Source organism: Plectropomus leopardus, chromosome 13, assembly GCF_026936395.1.
Source record: "Plectropomus leopardus strain MGB_pleo_1.0 chromosome 13, ASM2693639v1, whole genome shotgun sequence".
Taxonomy (NCBI): domain Eukaryota; kingdom Metazoa; phylum Chordata; class Actinopteri; order Perciformes; family Serranidae; genus Plectropomus; species Plectropomus leopardus.
The window spans coordinates 2,913,626-2,931,194 of record NC_142188.1 but is presented as its reverse complement, the minus strand read 5'-3'; the positions used below and the strand labels follow the sequence as shown (position 1 = coordinate 2,931,194).

Here is a 17,569-nt window from a genome sequence, read left to right as displayed (position 1 = left end):
AAGAAAAGGTCAGTAATATTCTTTAATACAGCAACAAAACACAAGTAAAGGGGAATATGAAAGAAGAGAAAAAGAGATTTACTTCTTAAAAAACTTTGTGGTTACAACAAAAGAAACTTCATGTCACCTTTTAAAGGAAATATTTTTCCATGCCTTGATGCGTTTGTGTCTATTAAATTTGTTCTCTCGTGCAATAAAACTATAAATATACAACATTTTTTTCTTTAATCTTAACAAACATCTTATCTTGATTTCATAATTTCTTAAAAAACAGAAATAAAGTTATTAAAAAAAGATTTAAAATATTTTTCTGCTTCATTAGGTACATCTGTGCAGTTTAATATAATCCAATTCAAATTCAATATTTAGGAAGATCGTGATGTTTTATTTGGTTAATGCTGACACAGACATGTTTAACTATATCTTTATTATTGAGCTCATACATACTGGACTGCATTGTATTAAAATGTGTTTCTGATAATTGTTCCTCAGAAACACCCTGAAGTATAATTCAGTCCAGTTCAACACCACTGATAACATACAGGCTAATAACACATTATCATTATCACATTATGTTTATAATAAATAATAAAGTGAGCAAAGAGAGTCTTATTTAGGGTTTTTTCACTCACAATGTCAAAGAAGACCTGGCAGGCGTCGATGGTGTTCAGCAGCTCACACACATGGTCCTGAGGATACAAAGAGTCAATATACATAAGAATCGCCACCATATTATACAATGTACTGTTTGTGTGTGTGTGTGTGTGTGTGTGTGTGTGTGTTTTTACCTTGAACTCCATGACATCTACGAAGGTAAAATAGTAGAGAGCCAGGTTCTTCAGAATCTCAGACTTTTCCTTCTGCAGCTGAGCCAGCTGTTGCTGTAAACACGGCAGCAATACACACAGTTACTAAAAAATACCAAATGTAAAAGTTTATAAGAGTAAAACCTGTTTACTGTGACTGCGGTGATAAAGCTCATGTTATCACTTACTGTATCTCTCTTTTTGACTTTTAGCAAGTATTTTATGGATGTTAAAATTTGCTTCTTTGCTCTAAATCTGGGCTGATATGTTCCTCAGTGTTGTTGAAAAAAACAGTTTACAAAATTTACCAACTCAAAGCTTTTTTTCCTCTTCAAAAGTCATTATGCTCTAATAAAAGCTCCAGAGACAATTTTCTTCCACATCACTTTTTTTTTCTTTTAAAGCTGGAGTGAGAAATATCTGCATATCTGTTATTGCAACTAATCTCTCACTGTAGAAAAAACATAATTTAAAAAATCCAATTACTATGTTTGCCTTCAGGGATCAATACAGTTTATAGTATCTTGTTCAAATTAATTACAGCTTCTCTTCATTTTGACTAAATTAAGAGCAAACTGATATAAATGAGATACTGAATAATTCAGTGATATTGGAGCTGGAAACACTTTTATGAAGACAAACAGAGAGAAACACAGATAACTAGACTAAAAAGAGAAATTAGAGGAAGCTTTAAAAACCTATTTGAAGTGATTTTACTTTGGTAGAACATTTCACTCATTTGGATTTTTTTGGGATTCACTGATGCATTGACATTAGTCGGTTATGTTTACTAAGATTCATTTTTTATTTTGCTCAATTACAAATTTTTACCCAATTCTTCGAAACAAATTATTCAGGTTTATAAAACAGAATCAATCAGTCTTGCATGCTTTTTTAAAAAGCCGCTTTTGTTTGTATTTCAGCTTCCAGACTGCAAAAAATGAACAAGTGAATGATGTTTGACCAAAGTAAAATCTGACTATCGGTGCAAACCCAGAGTCAACCCCCCAAAAAAATCTTGATTTGCGTTTTCAAGAAGTCAGAGTTGAAGGAAAGAAGTGAGAGAGGAAATTCAATCAGTGAACAAAACACCAGAAGACAAAAGCTGCTTCTGTGCTTCTTGAAGTCTAGAAAAGTTCAGCTAGGGATGCAATGTGTTCTCAAAACCCAAACTTAGATAAAAAATAAAAAAATCAGCTTGAAAAGATTGTCTAATCAATCTTTTAACAAGCTGGAATACAGAGTGTGAAAGCATCATCCTTAGCTTTTTATTTACATGACAGAAATTAAGCATAACTGCATGTAAATGCAAACGAGCCTGAAGCTGTCAGAACTGTAACTTTAACCGGTGCAAAGTACACAAGATAAAGTGGGAAAAAGTGTAAGAAATGACAAGTGTGAGGAGTGTGTGACACTGCTGCTGCACCAAGGAGTTCAAAACTTTGTCACTCCACCAAAAAATGAAGCCAAAGATAATGTGGATCAGTGGATCTTTTTGAATTTTCTGCCCTTTTTTCCAGAAAGTTGGTGTTACTGCGTTCTGACGGAGGCAGACAAAGACCTCAGACCGACACAGACCAATCACTAAGAATTATTTGGAAAAGACAATAAACTGAGAGACACTCCTTGGTGCAGGCAGTCAGCCAGTCACTTAAAACAGCCAGTCTGTCGGTCACCAAGCCATCTAACAAACCAGCAGTCAGCCAGCTGGCAAACCAGCTAGTTAACCAGCCACACAGTCACTCAGTGGATGAAGGAGAGAAAGTAAAAAACGCTGCCAGCAGTGAGGAGGGGGAGCAGAGCAAAGCAAAAGAAACACACTCCAAAAATAGCTTTAAAAACAGGTACAAAAAAAACATTATTACAAAACTTGAACTGAAACACAAAAGTTACAGGAACTTAGATACAAAAACTTACCAAAAAGCACAAGTCCGGAATAAGCCAAGTTTAGCATGCAAAACACAAACAAACACAGAAACAAAGCAGAAAACAACGTAAGAGACAATTTTTGCACAGTTATACTAAATAAAGCAGTTAGCTCCACACTCAAACACTCACACACACTCTCTCTCTCACGCACGCACGCACGCACATACGCACACACACACGCACGCACACACGCACACACACACGCACGCACACACGCACGCACAACGCTGTTTGCTAAATGACAGTTTGACATAAACACATAAGCCAGAAGCTACAAGCTAACAAGTAAAGCTGAAAGAAACACTTGATGAGCAATGACTCAGTTTAGTTCACTCATTCTTGGACACACACACACACACACACACACACACACATGCACACACATACTCTATACTCTAAACCAAATGTAGATGCAACATGTTCTGTGAAACTATTTTAAGTCTTGTTGAAGATATTTGTACAAGTGTGACAAACTTCCTGGTCATTTTTTATACGGCTAAACTCTGTTTATGATGTGTCCATCAAAGTAAACTGAGCACAAATCCGTCTATATCATTAAAAATGAGAATATCAGGGGTGTCCGGTGGCTCAGAGGCTAGAGCAGGCGGCCCATGTGAAGAGGGTGTGTCCTCGCCGCAGCGACCGCAGGTTCGATCCTGGCTTCGGCCCTTTGCTGCATGTCGCCCCCCCCCTCTCTCTGACCCGTTCACGTTAGGTCTTTTCTATACATTAAAGGCGTAAAAAGCCCCAAAAAATATAGACAAACATTTGGATGAAAAATAAAAATGATTTCATAATTTTCTGTATTAAAAATAATAATAATAATGTATGCTACATTTTTTAATCCACTAGACTGTAAACCTTTTAGTGAAGCTGAAGAACTCAGGTGCTTAACGCAGGAAAATTAACTCTGCGTAAGCTTTTGCAGATTCACACCTGAAGCTAAATCAATCACACGGTTAACGGAAATCTTTCATTCTCTTCCTCTTCATAACACACAAACACACTGCAGACACACATGCAGGCGCACTTACGTTATTGTTCCGTGTCTCCACAGCAGGAAACTTCCTGACAATAAATTTAACCGCAGACTCCAAGTTCTTATCAACGAGATAGGAGGGCTTCGCCTTGGGGTCGCCACATGCCTGGAGAAAAGAGGAGAAGAAGACGTGAGAAGAGAAAAAACAACCAAAAATCAAAGTGCTGACATTTTTACGTTTAAGACTGAGAATCTAACACTGTCTTTGCTCATGGTCAGGCATGTTAGATGTGTGGTCATCACCAGGGGGACATCTGGAGCTCACAGTGACAGCTGGTTTATCCCGGCCCGGGATGTGAGGAGGGGTTCAGGTGGATGAAATATTGACACCACTGACATTTAGTGAAGTTTCCGGACCAGTGGCATTTTCAAAACATGAAAACCAACACACACAAACATGACTGCAAGTGACCAGTGCAGACTAATCTGTCATTAAAATTAGGGCTGGGCAATACAAAGGTATTATATTGTATCGAGATGAGACTATATATCGTCTTAGATATTAGACATTTTTATATCATGATGTAGAGAAAAAGTGTTTATTCCAGATTTTTGTGTTTGCATTTCAGAAAAATTATCTACTTTTCTCAACTTAGTCATTATATCTTCAACACTAATATCTACATAGCAGATCAAAAATGGATGTGTTCATAGTTTTTAAAGTACTGATAGTCATTCCTACATTATTGTCACATCAAAGAGGGAATTTAGTAAAAAAAAGTAAAAAAATTAAAAATTGCGATGTTCGATTCTGTCTTTATATATTATGTATCATGATATAGCCTAAAAAATATTGCAATATAATTTTTAGCTCACATCGCCAGCCCTAATTGAGATGCACGTTGACAAAAATGTTAAAAAATCGACAGGGTGGATTTCCAATTTGCTGAATTAAGTTGGGAAGTGTGTGGTTTTTGGTTTTCAGGTTTGGATAAACCAGCTTCAACTGTCCTAAAAGACTGAACAAGAGCCTGAAGTGATCAGTGGTTCTCAACTGCTGAGCTGTGGAGAGATATCACAGAGCTGAGCACAGAAACGTTGATTTGATAAAAAAATCTTTTTTTGCTGGCCCTCATTACGCTCACCTCAAGTTTATAAACAAATCTAAGCCTGTAATGATTTAGCTTTATATAATCATCCAGAAATGTCATTAAGTTATCCACAAATCACAGAACGGATGAGAACCACTGAGGGAGTCCCAGGTAATGAGAGGGATTCAGTTTCCAGCTGAAGTGTTTCTGAGCCATCACTGGTTAGTTCCACTGCATGACGGGCAGAGTGATGGACGGGTCAAATGACGGAGGGGCTGAATGAAACAGAAGAATTAAAAAAAGGAAGAGAAAGAGGGAGAACTGAAGTGAGAGAAATGATTTTAGAGAGAGACAGAGAAGTGGTCAGAGATTTTTATGCAGCTATATTCTTTACACCTACAGAGTGTCCTTTTATTGTTTGAATAGGCAAAATAATCAAATTTATTCATCTAAGTCCCTATCTGCCCTGACTCTGGCAGGAAGCAAACAGCGCTCATGCATTATGGGAAGTGTATTAGTGAATGGTGAGGAAGATGTGGTCCATGCATGTGCCATAAACAGAGTGAATGCATAAAGTTTGTTGGCTGCCAACGCAGAGGAACAATCCCAGAAGAGGTCAGTGACCGTTCTGAGGATTCAGTTCCTCGTGGTTTAAGGTTTAACTTTAGAAAGTGGAAGCACACATTTAGAAAAGCCATAAAAACTAACATGAAGTTACCAAAATCACAAATAAAATCTATGACACAAAATGCTTATGCTGTAAATGTAATGTTTCTAACCCGCAGTAACATCACAGCTAACAGCACCACAACCGTAAACCTGGATTTCAGTTTGCATGGCGCGAAAAATCATTTTCAGCATCAGCCAGTGCAAAATGAAACCGCAAAACAGCAACACATGCTGGTTCACACAGGCACGCAAGGTAACTGACAACCCGGGTGTTAGCACGTGATGAGACGCAGCCTGAGAACTGTTTCTGTCGACACGTTGCAGCTGAGATTTTTACGCAAAACTTTAACAAAAAAAAAATCACTGCAGTCACATTTTGTGATCCCAAGTGCAACATGCCGCACTGCTGACGGGTGGGATCAGCACAGGCTTGAAAACCATAAAGCCACAAAGAGATCAGTGCAAAAAAATTTAGGATTTAACCCTTTAATTTTACAAATAAGCTAAGCTATGACTATGACCGAACTGCACGTTTAAGAGGAAACACGTCTGCTGCCACTTTGCATCTGTGGGAATTTGACATGGGATGCAAAATGGTGCAGGTATAACATAGATTTAACCCTTTCAAACCTGGGCAAATTGGCCTAATTTCTTTTTAAAAAACATGGGAAGAAATTAGTAAAAAGTACAAGAAAATTAAAATAGCCTGAAAAATAGCAAAAAATAAAATTATTTAAAAAAAAAAAAACCCACTACAGACAAAACACACAAAAAATCTTTAAAATTATAATATTTCTGTAAAATAATTTAAAATATAAATATAGTTTTTGGAACTTTTTTTCCCAGCTTCTACTAATTCCTTGGAATTTGCAGGACATTTCTTGTTAAGTTCCTCATCGGCTTTTTCCCATGTTTTCAATAGAAATCAAACCAATTTTCTCTCAGTTTCAAAGGTTTAAATACTTGTGAAAGGTGTCTGAATGCAGTACGAGAAAAGTGATGTCCATCCAAGTTTCAGAGGGTAAATTCACTAGAAAAATTATCCTGGCAGGTTAAAAAAAAAATTAAGAAAAAAAAACACAGCTTACCCTGCAATCAAAGTCAACTAAATATATATATCACAATAGCTTCCTATCTAAAACCCAGTTCAGTTTGTGTGTTCAGTCTGTGAGCTGAAGCTAGTTCACGCACTAAAAACACCAGAAACAGGCATGCTGAGCTCTCGTAGAGCTGGGTCTTAAAACACACCTACTACTGCAGGGTCTCGCACACAAAACACTTGGACACTCGGGAAGAGGAGGGGTGACACAGAAAAACATACAACACCAACATGATTTCAAAACCCATCGATGACACAGACTGGACCTCAAGTCTCAGCTTGTTTCCTTGCGCCAGCCTCTCTCACACCTGACCAGACTTCCAATTTCAACGGGCGTCGGTGCTCAATGTCACGCAGTGTTTACTTAACAGCAGAGAAAATCTGTGCAGGTGTGCAAGAGGCGGACTGAATTTTAACGATGTAAAATGAGAAGCAAGGAATCAAGATGTGACTGTTAAATCCATGCAGTTGCAAAAGCACAAGCCGTGTTGTTTTTGCTAACACAGTGCTCTTCGGGTGACAACACACCACTAGCCTAACCCTAAACAACACACTAAACTCTACAGTGGCCACTAGAAGTGTAGTTACCCTTTGACTCACGCCGGGGAACTGCAGAGCAAAAAAACACTGTCCGGTTATAACACAACATTGGTACGCTGACTTAAAAGACTGTGCAAGAGTTTTCCATGTTTTAGCCCAAACAGCTGCTCTTTAGGCATTAAGCTTGGTCAACAACGTACTTTATTAGAAATCTGAGCCTGAAAACCTTCTTGTACAAACATTTGTTGTTGCTCTTGTGCTCTCTTTTCTAATTTGTAAATCTTGCCGTATAAATAAACCCTGAAAATAAACGTAACTGATTTATTACTTACTTGTCGGTGCGTTCAAATGATTGTCGGAAGCTCCAACATCCAAGACTTGTGGGTAAGCTACCAACAACGTCCTTTTATAATGCAAAAAAACAACTTAAAATCACGTTATTCTAATCATCTGGTTTATGATAATACAGTTTATGGAGTTAAACTGAATCTTAGATATTAGGTTAGACATCAGAAATTCCCACAATCACTTGAAACATTTTCCTTCCTATATATTAGCTTTTTGAAATTTGTATTATCAAAAAAATAATGAAATCAGAACAGGATTTAAACAGATTTAAAAAAAAAAAACTGTATTATAGCCATATAGTCTTTTTTTTCTTTAAAAAATATTGGTGAATTTTCTTCTTTTTTTAAAAAAAATTTGGCTTTTTTTTCTTTACAAGTTTTGGGCAATTTTTAAAGAAAACATTTTCACCTTTATTTAAATCTTTATCTAAATTTAAATTTTGTAAATTTTTAAAGACAATAAAAAAAGTTCAGTATTAAAATGCAAAGTTCTGCACAGAGAAGGGATCATCAGTGGCCCAATAGCACGATCTCTGTGTAAAAAGGGCTTTGCTGAAGGATAAAAGTCAATTACCAAACACACTGACAAACATTTAATGTAAACACCTTTGTTTTAGATCATTGCTGATAATAAAAACTATATATAATTTGTAATTAATGGGCTAAAACATGAAAACCCTTGTTTCTACTTCACTAGCATCTACTATTTTGGTAGATATAGCCATTGCAGCAACTCACATGTTGATTTCAACTACTTACTCATCTACTATTTGTTATTATACTATCAGAGGTAACAAAAAACAAAACAGAATTGGCTATGTAGCTGCTTTGCATCACAGGACAAAAGCATGAAGACTTATAGATCATTTCCTGTCTTTACATGGCGTGGCATTGTCCATTAGTGCTGGTGGTGGCTAGTGCGATAAGCTGGCTGGCTGGGTTTCGGGTGGGGTGGGGGCTGATGGAAGGATGGATGGACGGAGGGAAGGACGCAGTGAATGAAGGGACGGGGCATGGGAATAAGCTGAGAATCAGTAGTGGTCATGGAGGAGTAAGGGAGCTGTTGCCTGGATACCAGAACAGACCTCAGTCTCGCCTCCACCATCATTTCTCCACTCTGGGCAGCAATTAACAGCTGAGCATCTCAAAGGGTCCCTGCAATGCAACATATGGCAGGGGACCCTGGACTAGACAGCGCTGGGCCAGGGAAAACCTACATCAGAAAACTAATTACTGCTACTCATTACTGGATGAAATATCCCAACACCCCACGGCACCTTTATAGTGATCCTTCAGAGTCTCCGTAAACCACGCAAAACACACTCGTCCTCGCTGAGATGAATTAGTTTTTGTCCGTCATTCCTCTCAGTGTGAGCTCTCTCATTTTCACATGGAGGGATTAACTGCCGCAAAAAGAGAAAAAAAATAAAAGAGCTCCAAAGAAAGGATGGTTTCACGTGATTAGGAACAGAAGCACTAGAGAGGCACTACAACTAAGAGCTGGCTGACTGCCTGGACTGCCTGCTGGCAACAGGACGATCTTCACTCATCCTTCTGCATTTGTCAGCATTATCGGACTTGGAAACTAATTCAGAAAAAAAAAACTTTTTAGGATTAAACCGGCATCCAGAAAAAAAAAGCTTGTTGGCATAATGCAGCCGTAACTGATAAATCGAAAGCCAAATCAGTTAATTTATAAAGAGGACTTTCTTCAAAGACAAGAATATAAGTGCTTTAGTGGCGCTTAGTTGGTAGCTACTAATAAAGAGTGAAAAATATTGTCCCAATAAACTAAATGTAACCTTCCTATGTATCATTGCTATGGTTCATTGAGAAAAAAAAAATTAAATAGACATCTTCCATATTTGTAATTTTCAGATGGAACAATGACTATTTCTGGGGACTCTGATTTACACTGGAGCCATGCTTTCTAAAAAATATACTCATTTTAGCACTTTTTACACAGAGATCATGCTAAAGGGCGGCTACAAAGTCACTTTTTTAAACTGCCTTTGCATTTTTCACCACTTCAGTGTGTGATTTTAGACAGCGTGCCGGCACCGCCTTATCAAAAGAGCAGTGAGGGGCATGACATCCATGTCCAATTTTCAAGACCATCGATACGCATCATCAGTACTTTATTATTACTATATAATAGTTTAGTCTATAAAAAGTGTATATAGTTTATTATATAATAATTTGAAACATATTATTTAAAAAAATGACTTCAGAACAGGATTATAATTTAATTTTTAAATATAACTATATTATAGCCACATAGGCTTTTTTTTTTGTTTAAAAAAAATTGGTGATGTTTTTTCTTTATTATATTTTTTGTATGATTTCTAAAGAGAACTTTTTTTCCCTTTAAATTTTGCAATTTTTAAAGGAAACAGTTTAGCATTTTTTTCTATAAAAAGTTCTTTGGTGATTTCTTTTTCAAAAGCAATTTTTTTCTTTAAAATTTTTTTAGAATTTAAAAAATAAAAAATAAAAACACGATTTTCAAATTTATGGCGGTCCTTAAACACATAATGTGGTATTGCACAGGTTTGTGAAAATAAATTCCATGACTTTTCCAGGTTTTTCATGACAGTATGAACTCTTCTGTTCTGCTTTTTAAATCTCCCGCGGTGGGTCGCTCGCATTATCACGCTATCAAAACACCACATCTGTCACGCCCATGAATCCATCCTTTTACATGAACCTCAGTTCAGCGCTGTTACTACCTCACATCGCCAGCTCAAAGGTGAGACGTCTACGTCCCCCAATTCTGCGACTGTACCTTTTATACACAACAGCGAAGCAGCGCAACGGCACAATAATTCCACCTTGACCAGGCAGTGTAAATGGGGCTTTTGTCCGGTGCAGTACAGATTAAACTGGCACATTTACATGCCATTCTCAAAAGTGTTGACTTAGCTGCTTTACATTTCTGGTATTCACAAATTATTGTGTCCAATCCAGTTTTAGCTTTTGCTTTGCAGACTAATAAACTGGCCCGGTAATGAATCTGAAATACAAGAAAAAGTGTATTTCTTACAAAATAAAGCTCAGATAAACTAATGTAAATTCTGTTTTATAATGCAAATGAATAACACTCTAAATTCCCATTTGGGGTTGTTTAAACTGACAGTGAATGGAGCCCAGCCTTACTCTCAGCATTACAGATTCAAACATGAAGGAGGAGTGAGGGACAAAGGAGAGGACCAACAGATCAGTACAGGTAGCCAGGAGCAGGAGGAGGAGGGGAGGGGAGGGAGGAAGAGGAGGGAGGTGAGGAAGGGTGAAGGGGGTTTCATCAGTGGAAGGTGATAAACTTTGCAAACCTTCCAAACTTGTCCTTGCTGCATAGGAGAGGGGGGAAGCATTGGAACGGAGAGAAGAAGAGAAGAAATCAAAACAAAGAGCCCACCCAGACAAACTGCTGGATCACTGGTCTACACACTCGCTCACAAACACACATACACACACATGCATGTCTTAAAACAGCTGCTGTCACACACGTGTGTTCTGCATATCTGAGAGTTCAGTTAAGGAGAGCCGTTCTGGCATTTCTTTTCAACACAACACATAAAAAAAATAAACAACAACACATGCTGCGCCGACATGTGAGTATATTAACACTTGTTTTAGCGCACACTGTCTTCAAAGGAACACAAAGTGTAGTATCCCTGCCTACGCACTCACTGAAGTAACACATCCATTTCAAGAGTGTGTGGAAGCTGAAATAATATGGCTGACACTCGGCTGTCAGCGGCGCCCCGGTCTTATACACAACAGTGTGAAGACAAAGTTTGGCCCCTGCAGTTTTCACTGGCTGCAATATTTGCTCCACATTTCTGCTCCATGGCTGTTGCTTAGTAACTGACAATGCGGCGTTCCCAAGTCGCTGAAGCACGAGGCGCTTCATCGCTGGTGATGCTCTGATGCATGTTTGAATCTATCATGTCATATTTATGTGGACATATAGCAACAGGAGTTATTTATTTATACTGTAGAGAGCTGTACTCCAGAAGGACTGAGTTGGCACTTGAAGAGGGATTCGGTTGGATCTGGGTGGGGGTGAGAGATATGGCAAAAATCTAACATTATGTAGCCTATATGTAATATCACACAATATTTATCACAATTTTCCATAAACTCAATTAGGAAATGGTTTGAAACCATAGCTTACTTCATCACAATGTATCATTTTCTCTTTTGTTTGGAACTTCCACACAAAAAAACGGCCTCGTGAGAAAACAATCAAGAAACAGTAAAACTTAAATTCATATAAAAGGAGGCTTTAAGGTTTATGAAAACAATCATTTCAAGTGGCTTCTGTATTCAAATCTTCACTATCCTCCTCCCTGTCTGCTCACATTGTGTCACCTTGCGAGGCAGCTGGATTCGTGAGATCATGCGAGAACCAAGCCTTGATTTGCTCCACAGCCTCATCTGAATAGCTCCCCTGGCAGAAATGGTATTGCCAAATTTCTACAGCTGGACACATTTTTAGTCGGGCTGCACAGTTATTCAAAACATATGCGACAATGCGATGTAGCCTTTGCACACGGGGCCCCGGCTCTACGCATTTGGAGGTGCAATTTATTGATGAAGGTTAAAGTGTGACAACATACTAATGTAAAGATGCCTCAGCCTAGAAATCATTTTCCACATTTAAGGCAATGTGCTTGATTGCAGCAACAATCCTATCACCTTTATTTTAATGGGGTTTTTGAGAATGAAATGCAAAAGTTACAATTCTAAAACTGTAACTCATGTCACCATTGCAATATCTGTCAAAAATAATCACAATAACCTTTTTTTTTTTTAATTGTGTGCAGCCCTGTTTTGTACTGTTACATGGTATTCTTCATCATTGCCCAAACTTTGATCTGGATTGCGTCTGGTGGTGAAGTGGCACGAGCAGGACTTGACAACATGTGGCTTGACGTTGGGGCCAGATACTGGGTCAAGAAAAAAGCCCTTGGGAGCAAACTCATAACTCAAGTCTCAGACGGTTAATAATGGCTCTGTGAGTCTGTGTCAAGCTACACTTCTAAATCTTCTAGGCCGATATCATCTTTTATACATGTACGCTATTGTATATAACCATCATATTTTCTCTTCATTTTTATTTTTCTTTACTAAAAGCCTTACTCCAGACAGAAGCTGGAAACTAGCATCAGCTATAATCTCTATATGTGAAACATCAGTTACTTCAGCCTGTTTGTAACAGTCCCTATCAAATAAACTATATGAATAAAGAAAATAAATCGGTATCAGGAAACATGTCATTGGTACTAGCTGAAGTGTTAAAGAATTGATATCAGGGGGGAAAAATCTTACTGGTGCATCTTTACTCATCATGTTGTCTCTTACAGGTGTTTAAAACCTATGATGAGGAAATTAGAGCAATCTGTCTGATTGTTTTCTGGTAAGGATATAGTTCTGCAAGAAAAATAACGCGGTTAACGTGATCTAATGCCTCTGATCAAACTTTGCTTTTATCATCTTTTTTTTGGCCCGGTTTCTGAAAAAAATGCTGTTGGCCACTTATTTTGCTTTAAAGTGGCCTGAACATTAAATTCTGACAAATGTTTTGTTAGTTAATGATGCTAAAGTGTTAAATTAGCATGAACAATTAACTACACGTTGTTAATTGGTCCAGTTTCTTATCTGATGAGTTACTTCTTGATATGCAGACCAAAAAGAGGAATAAGAACAGCAAGGCAAAACGGGTGTTACTCACACTCCAGTCATATTTCACTCAAATAAACTCCTCCGAATTAATTTGACAAATATGGATTAAAAATTTACTCTCATTTAATTCCTGCCTGCTAAATATTCAATGTTGATTTTTCCAGTAATTAACCCACTCTGCTTTAAACCAACTGGTTCATTGTGTTTGCAATCGTGTGTATTACATAACAGAAATTCCTCAGTATTTATGTGTATGCATTTATGCGTAGTCACACTGCTTGATTGAGTACGGATGAGAAAAGGGAATCCCTCAGCAAACATTTCCACCACAGAAGCCTGCTACCATCTAAACCACAGATGTGCAGTGATGCCACGGCGGGGTGAGACGCAGCAGGTTTTCATCCAAACCAAACACCAAAAACAGGTGATTTCACTGACAGAGTAAATTCACCCAAAAAAGGAGGACTGAGCACCTGGTGAAATCTTCACGTTCAAAGAAAACCTGCAAAATTCAAAGCCCTCAATGGCACCACTGCACATTTGTTATCCAGGTCACTCCGACTTTTGTCTTTTCACATCAAACAGAATAAATAATAATATTAAATGTGCCAACAGTCTGATAAATTCAGTTTGTACTGCATATTTCCCGGGGGAATGTGCCATTCAGACCGTGAGAAATTTATGGAGGTCTTGGGCAACTTGCCCTTAACAGCTCATGAAATGCCCTTGAAATTAAAAATGAGGGGTAAAAATGCCCCGAGTAATCAGTGCTGCCCTTCATTAAATGTCAAACTCGAATTCTTTCTCCCTTTAGGTAATTATTCATGTGTGACTGCAGCTACTGTCCCCTCAGAGCCACCGTAGAGGCTACACTTTCCAGTGTGTTCTGGGCAACAAAAAGAAGACAGCAGATTTTGTTGATCAGAAAACAGCTGCTGTTAAGTGTGCAGCATGAAGCAGAGGAAATGTTGGCACCACACAGCCAGGAGAAGAAAATCCTGATCTCACACAAACTACTGCATCATCAAAAACAAAATTATACGACCGTAAAAATGTGAACCGGCAGACAGTGGAGACTGAACTGGTGCGACATAAAAACAGGGGAAAAGGCGATGTCATCTTAAAAAAGAGCTGCTGACTGTCCAGCAAAAGGAAAAAAAACTCTTTTACAAAAAACAACTGGTAATTTAACAACAGATTATTCAAATATGATTATTACAGCTAAGGTGGAAATTCTTATGAATGTCAGGAGAGGGGCGTTCAGGCCCTCACACACCAAGCCAACTGTCGCTCAATGTTGGGCTGTCGATGAGTATTCATCGCCCTAACGGTTTCCCGCACTGACGACCTTTATTGGTGCTAGTCTGCATCTTTTCTGCTGATTTAGCTCATTAAATCAGTGATTGAGCTTGTTAAATCAGTGATTAAGCTCGTTAAATCAGTGAGAGCGACGGCGGAGCTCATCAGTGAATAAAATCACTCTGCTTGTCTGTTCAGCTCATCATGACTGGGGCTGGGCGATATGGACTGAAAATAATATTATGATATTTTAAGGCTATATCACGATCAACTATATATACCTTGATGTTTTTAAATCTCCTCAAAAGCACTTAATTAATGCTAGAACTGGGAGACCGAATCGAATGTCACTTTTTTTAACCAAATTCCCTCTTTGATGTAATAACATTGTAGGAATGACTATTGGTACTTAAAAATTAACGCAATTCCATTGTTGATCTGCTATGTAGTTAGAAGTGATGTAGACATAATGACTAAGAGGGTAGAGCCAACTATTAAACCACTTTACTGTAATGCAACCTTTAAAACCAGGGGAAAAAAACACCATTTATTCTTTATCACGATAAAACAATATCCAATATCTAAGACGATATGTATTCTCATATCTCAAGATGTTATAAAGTCTTTATATTTCCCAGCCCGAGTCATAAACACGTTTTAAGTCCAGTTCTTCAGAAAATACACCGTTTCTCCAGTTCAGGGAAATAGCTGCTGTAATATGCAGTGATTAAATTAATGTGTCACTGCAATGCTTTTGAGTTTGACGTCCATTATTTGTCTGATTAAGCATCTGAAAAATAAAATTCTATCATAACACAGCAGCGACATGGAAATTAGACTTATTTTAAAATAGACCACTATTATCAGTTTTTTAAGAGAAAATGATATTAAATTATTAAAACACTGAAAAGTCTTTATATTCATTTTTTATTAATTGATTTATAAATCAGGTTTTTAAAAAATCTTAAAAATATTCAATAAAATAGTTGTTAGATTAGTCGACGAATCAAAAAAATAAATCAATAAATTGTAAGATTAATCAAGAAAAAATAACCAATCGGTGCAGCCCTTCTTTCAGTATCGGCTGCGTTATCAATGTGCTAACTGGCTAAGTAGCGTTAAGACGTTCTTTTGGCTTCTCTTCTTGAATGACGGTTACAGACGACCGTCGTCTGCTGGTATGGAGACTTTATTTCCTCTCATGCAGGCGCAGAACATACGTGTTTGTTGGTCACTGGCTGCAGCCTTTGCAGTGTGTTAATGTGCCAACTTTTTAGAGACGACGCAGCAGGTGGCTTTCATCGCCGCTGTGATGTTGGTTTGGTGTCTGGGTCCTTTATACCACTAAAAAGTACTTTCAAAAACTACTAAAAATTGATCCAAATAAGCTCCATCCTAAAAACATCTCACTTGCATTGTTTTAATTTAAAAAAATAATTTGAAGCTTTACAAAAGGGCTCTCTGCTGCAGGGCTTTACACGGACTGCAGTATTTTTTAGGTGTTTGTGTTGTTGTATCCATCCTGTGGATACATATAACGCTGCACAAGATCACACTGCTTATAGTTAAAAAAAATATGTCACTGTGTGTAACTTAACCCCTTACTTACTTTTCACACATATTTTTTGACTGTAGTCGTGACAAACGGCACCCTAGCTTAGGAGACTGTGGGGATTATCTGAGTGTAAGCGAGGTTAAGGAAAATAAACACCCTGTAAGCGCTGTGTGCAAGACAAAAAATGATGTTAGGAGGTCCACTGGCTGAAAGATAAGCACAGCAAACAAAAACTTTAATGCCACTCAGCCAAGATTAATTGAGGTGTCGGTTACAGAAAATTTACGGAGCAGTGTTTAAGGTTTTCTGCAGCTAGTCAATGGTGTGTAATGAGTGAATATGCTTCAAATGGAAAAGAACATTGCTGTGATTTTTAGATGGTAATATTACCGTTAGTGAGCATGAGTTACTTTCTCCCAAAGGTAGAAACAACACAACCAGGTTGGTCACCTGTGTTTTCATTAAAAACATAATTAAGCAACTTTTTGAGCACTTCAGCAGGGAATTTTTGCACAAATTTTATAACTAAAAAGATTAAAAATTGACTCAAAATTGCAATTGAGGGTCCGGTGGGAGCGCTCTGATTGTCGCACAGATTACTGTCCCGGTTCTTTCATGTCTAGCTTTGGGAAGCAGTCGTTAATGGATGCTGGTGAGTTTTCTTATATCACAAGGTAAAATAAAAGTGTAAAAAACACATGAAGAGCATTTCAGGGTGGATGTACTCTGAAGCCTTATGAGGCAGATAAGGATAGATATGAAGATGATGGGACGGACAGAAAGAAAAAGGAAGGAAGGAGGGAGGAAAGGAAGGGCGTACTAAGAAGAGTAATCAGCAGCAAAATCTCAGTGACTGTGTCTGACTGCTCATACTGTCTTATAAACTTACACACAGAGAATAATAAACAAATGTGTTCATATAAAGTAAAAAAAAAAAGCATTTTATTGTGCTGTTTTTTGCTGATTACTAATTACCGCACATTTTAGTTAAGAATCAAATTATCTCATCATAATAGACCACCAAAAGAATCCTGTTAATTTGGAAATAACTGCTGAATAATAAAGTTGGACTAAAATGTCAGTGAATGGGAAACAGTATGGGCTTTCAGACAGTTTAACTTCTCCTCTGTACTGTTTGGACATGACTGACCTCTTTCTCTCTCCCTGTCTTTTTCTATTCAGCATACATACCCAGGCACAAAGGCTCGTCCCACACAAACAGACCCACTACTCTTTTCCTCCCACACACAAACCACTGGTGCAATACTTGTGCAACACAGTCAGGAGTCGGTAGCATTAATACATGTGTTATATTTCATTTTACTGTGTCTACTGCACTGTAACTGTACGCTGAAGCAGCAAATGTCATGTTAATGTCACTGAGAGGAGCTTCAAATATAAAAGGCTCTATATTTGTGCTTTAACAAGTGGTAAATCTATTGTTTAACCCTTTGAAACCTGAGCAAATTGGTTTGATTTCCTTCAAAGGCATGAGAAGAAGGCAATGAGCAACGACAGAGGAAATGACAAAAAACTTAGCAAGATATTAGTAAGAAGTACAGTTACC

The 17,569-nt window shown here is 37.8% G+C and overlaps 1 protein-coding gene across 6 annotated transcripts in view; it reads right to left on the bottom strand.

Annotated features, from left to right (window-relative positions):
* nckap1 (NCK-associated protein 1) overlaps positions 1-17,569 on the bottom strand; it is a 44,840-nt gene that overhangs the window by 24,531 nt on the left and 2,740 nt on the right. The window contains exons 2-6 of one of the 6 annotated variants that reach the window (XM_088086566.1): positions 10,790-10,807; positions 7,162-7,182; positions 3,770-3,880; positions 789-881; positions 633-689 (exon numbers count right to left, since the gene is read on the bottom strand). In XM_088086566.1, coding sequence (XP_087942692.1) covers positions 633-689; positions 789-881; positions 3,770-3,880; positions 7,162-7,182; positions 10,790-10,807 — 300 coding nt within the window. The remainder of the gene's footprint in view (positions 1-632; positions 690-788; positions 882-3,769; positions 3,881-7,161; positions 7,183-10,789; positions 10,808-17,569) is intronic. The other 5 variants (XM_088086567.1, XM_088086568.1, XM_088086569.1 and 2 more) reach the window with 5 other exon arrangements.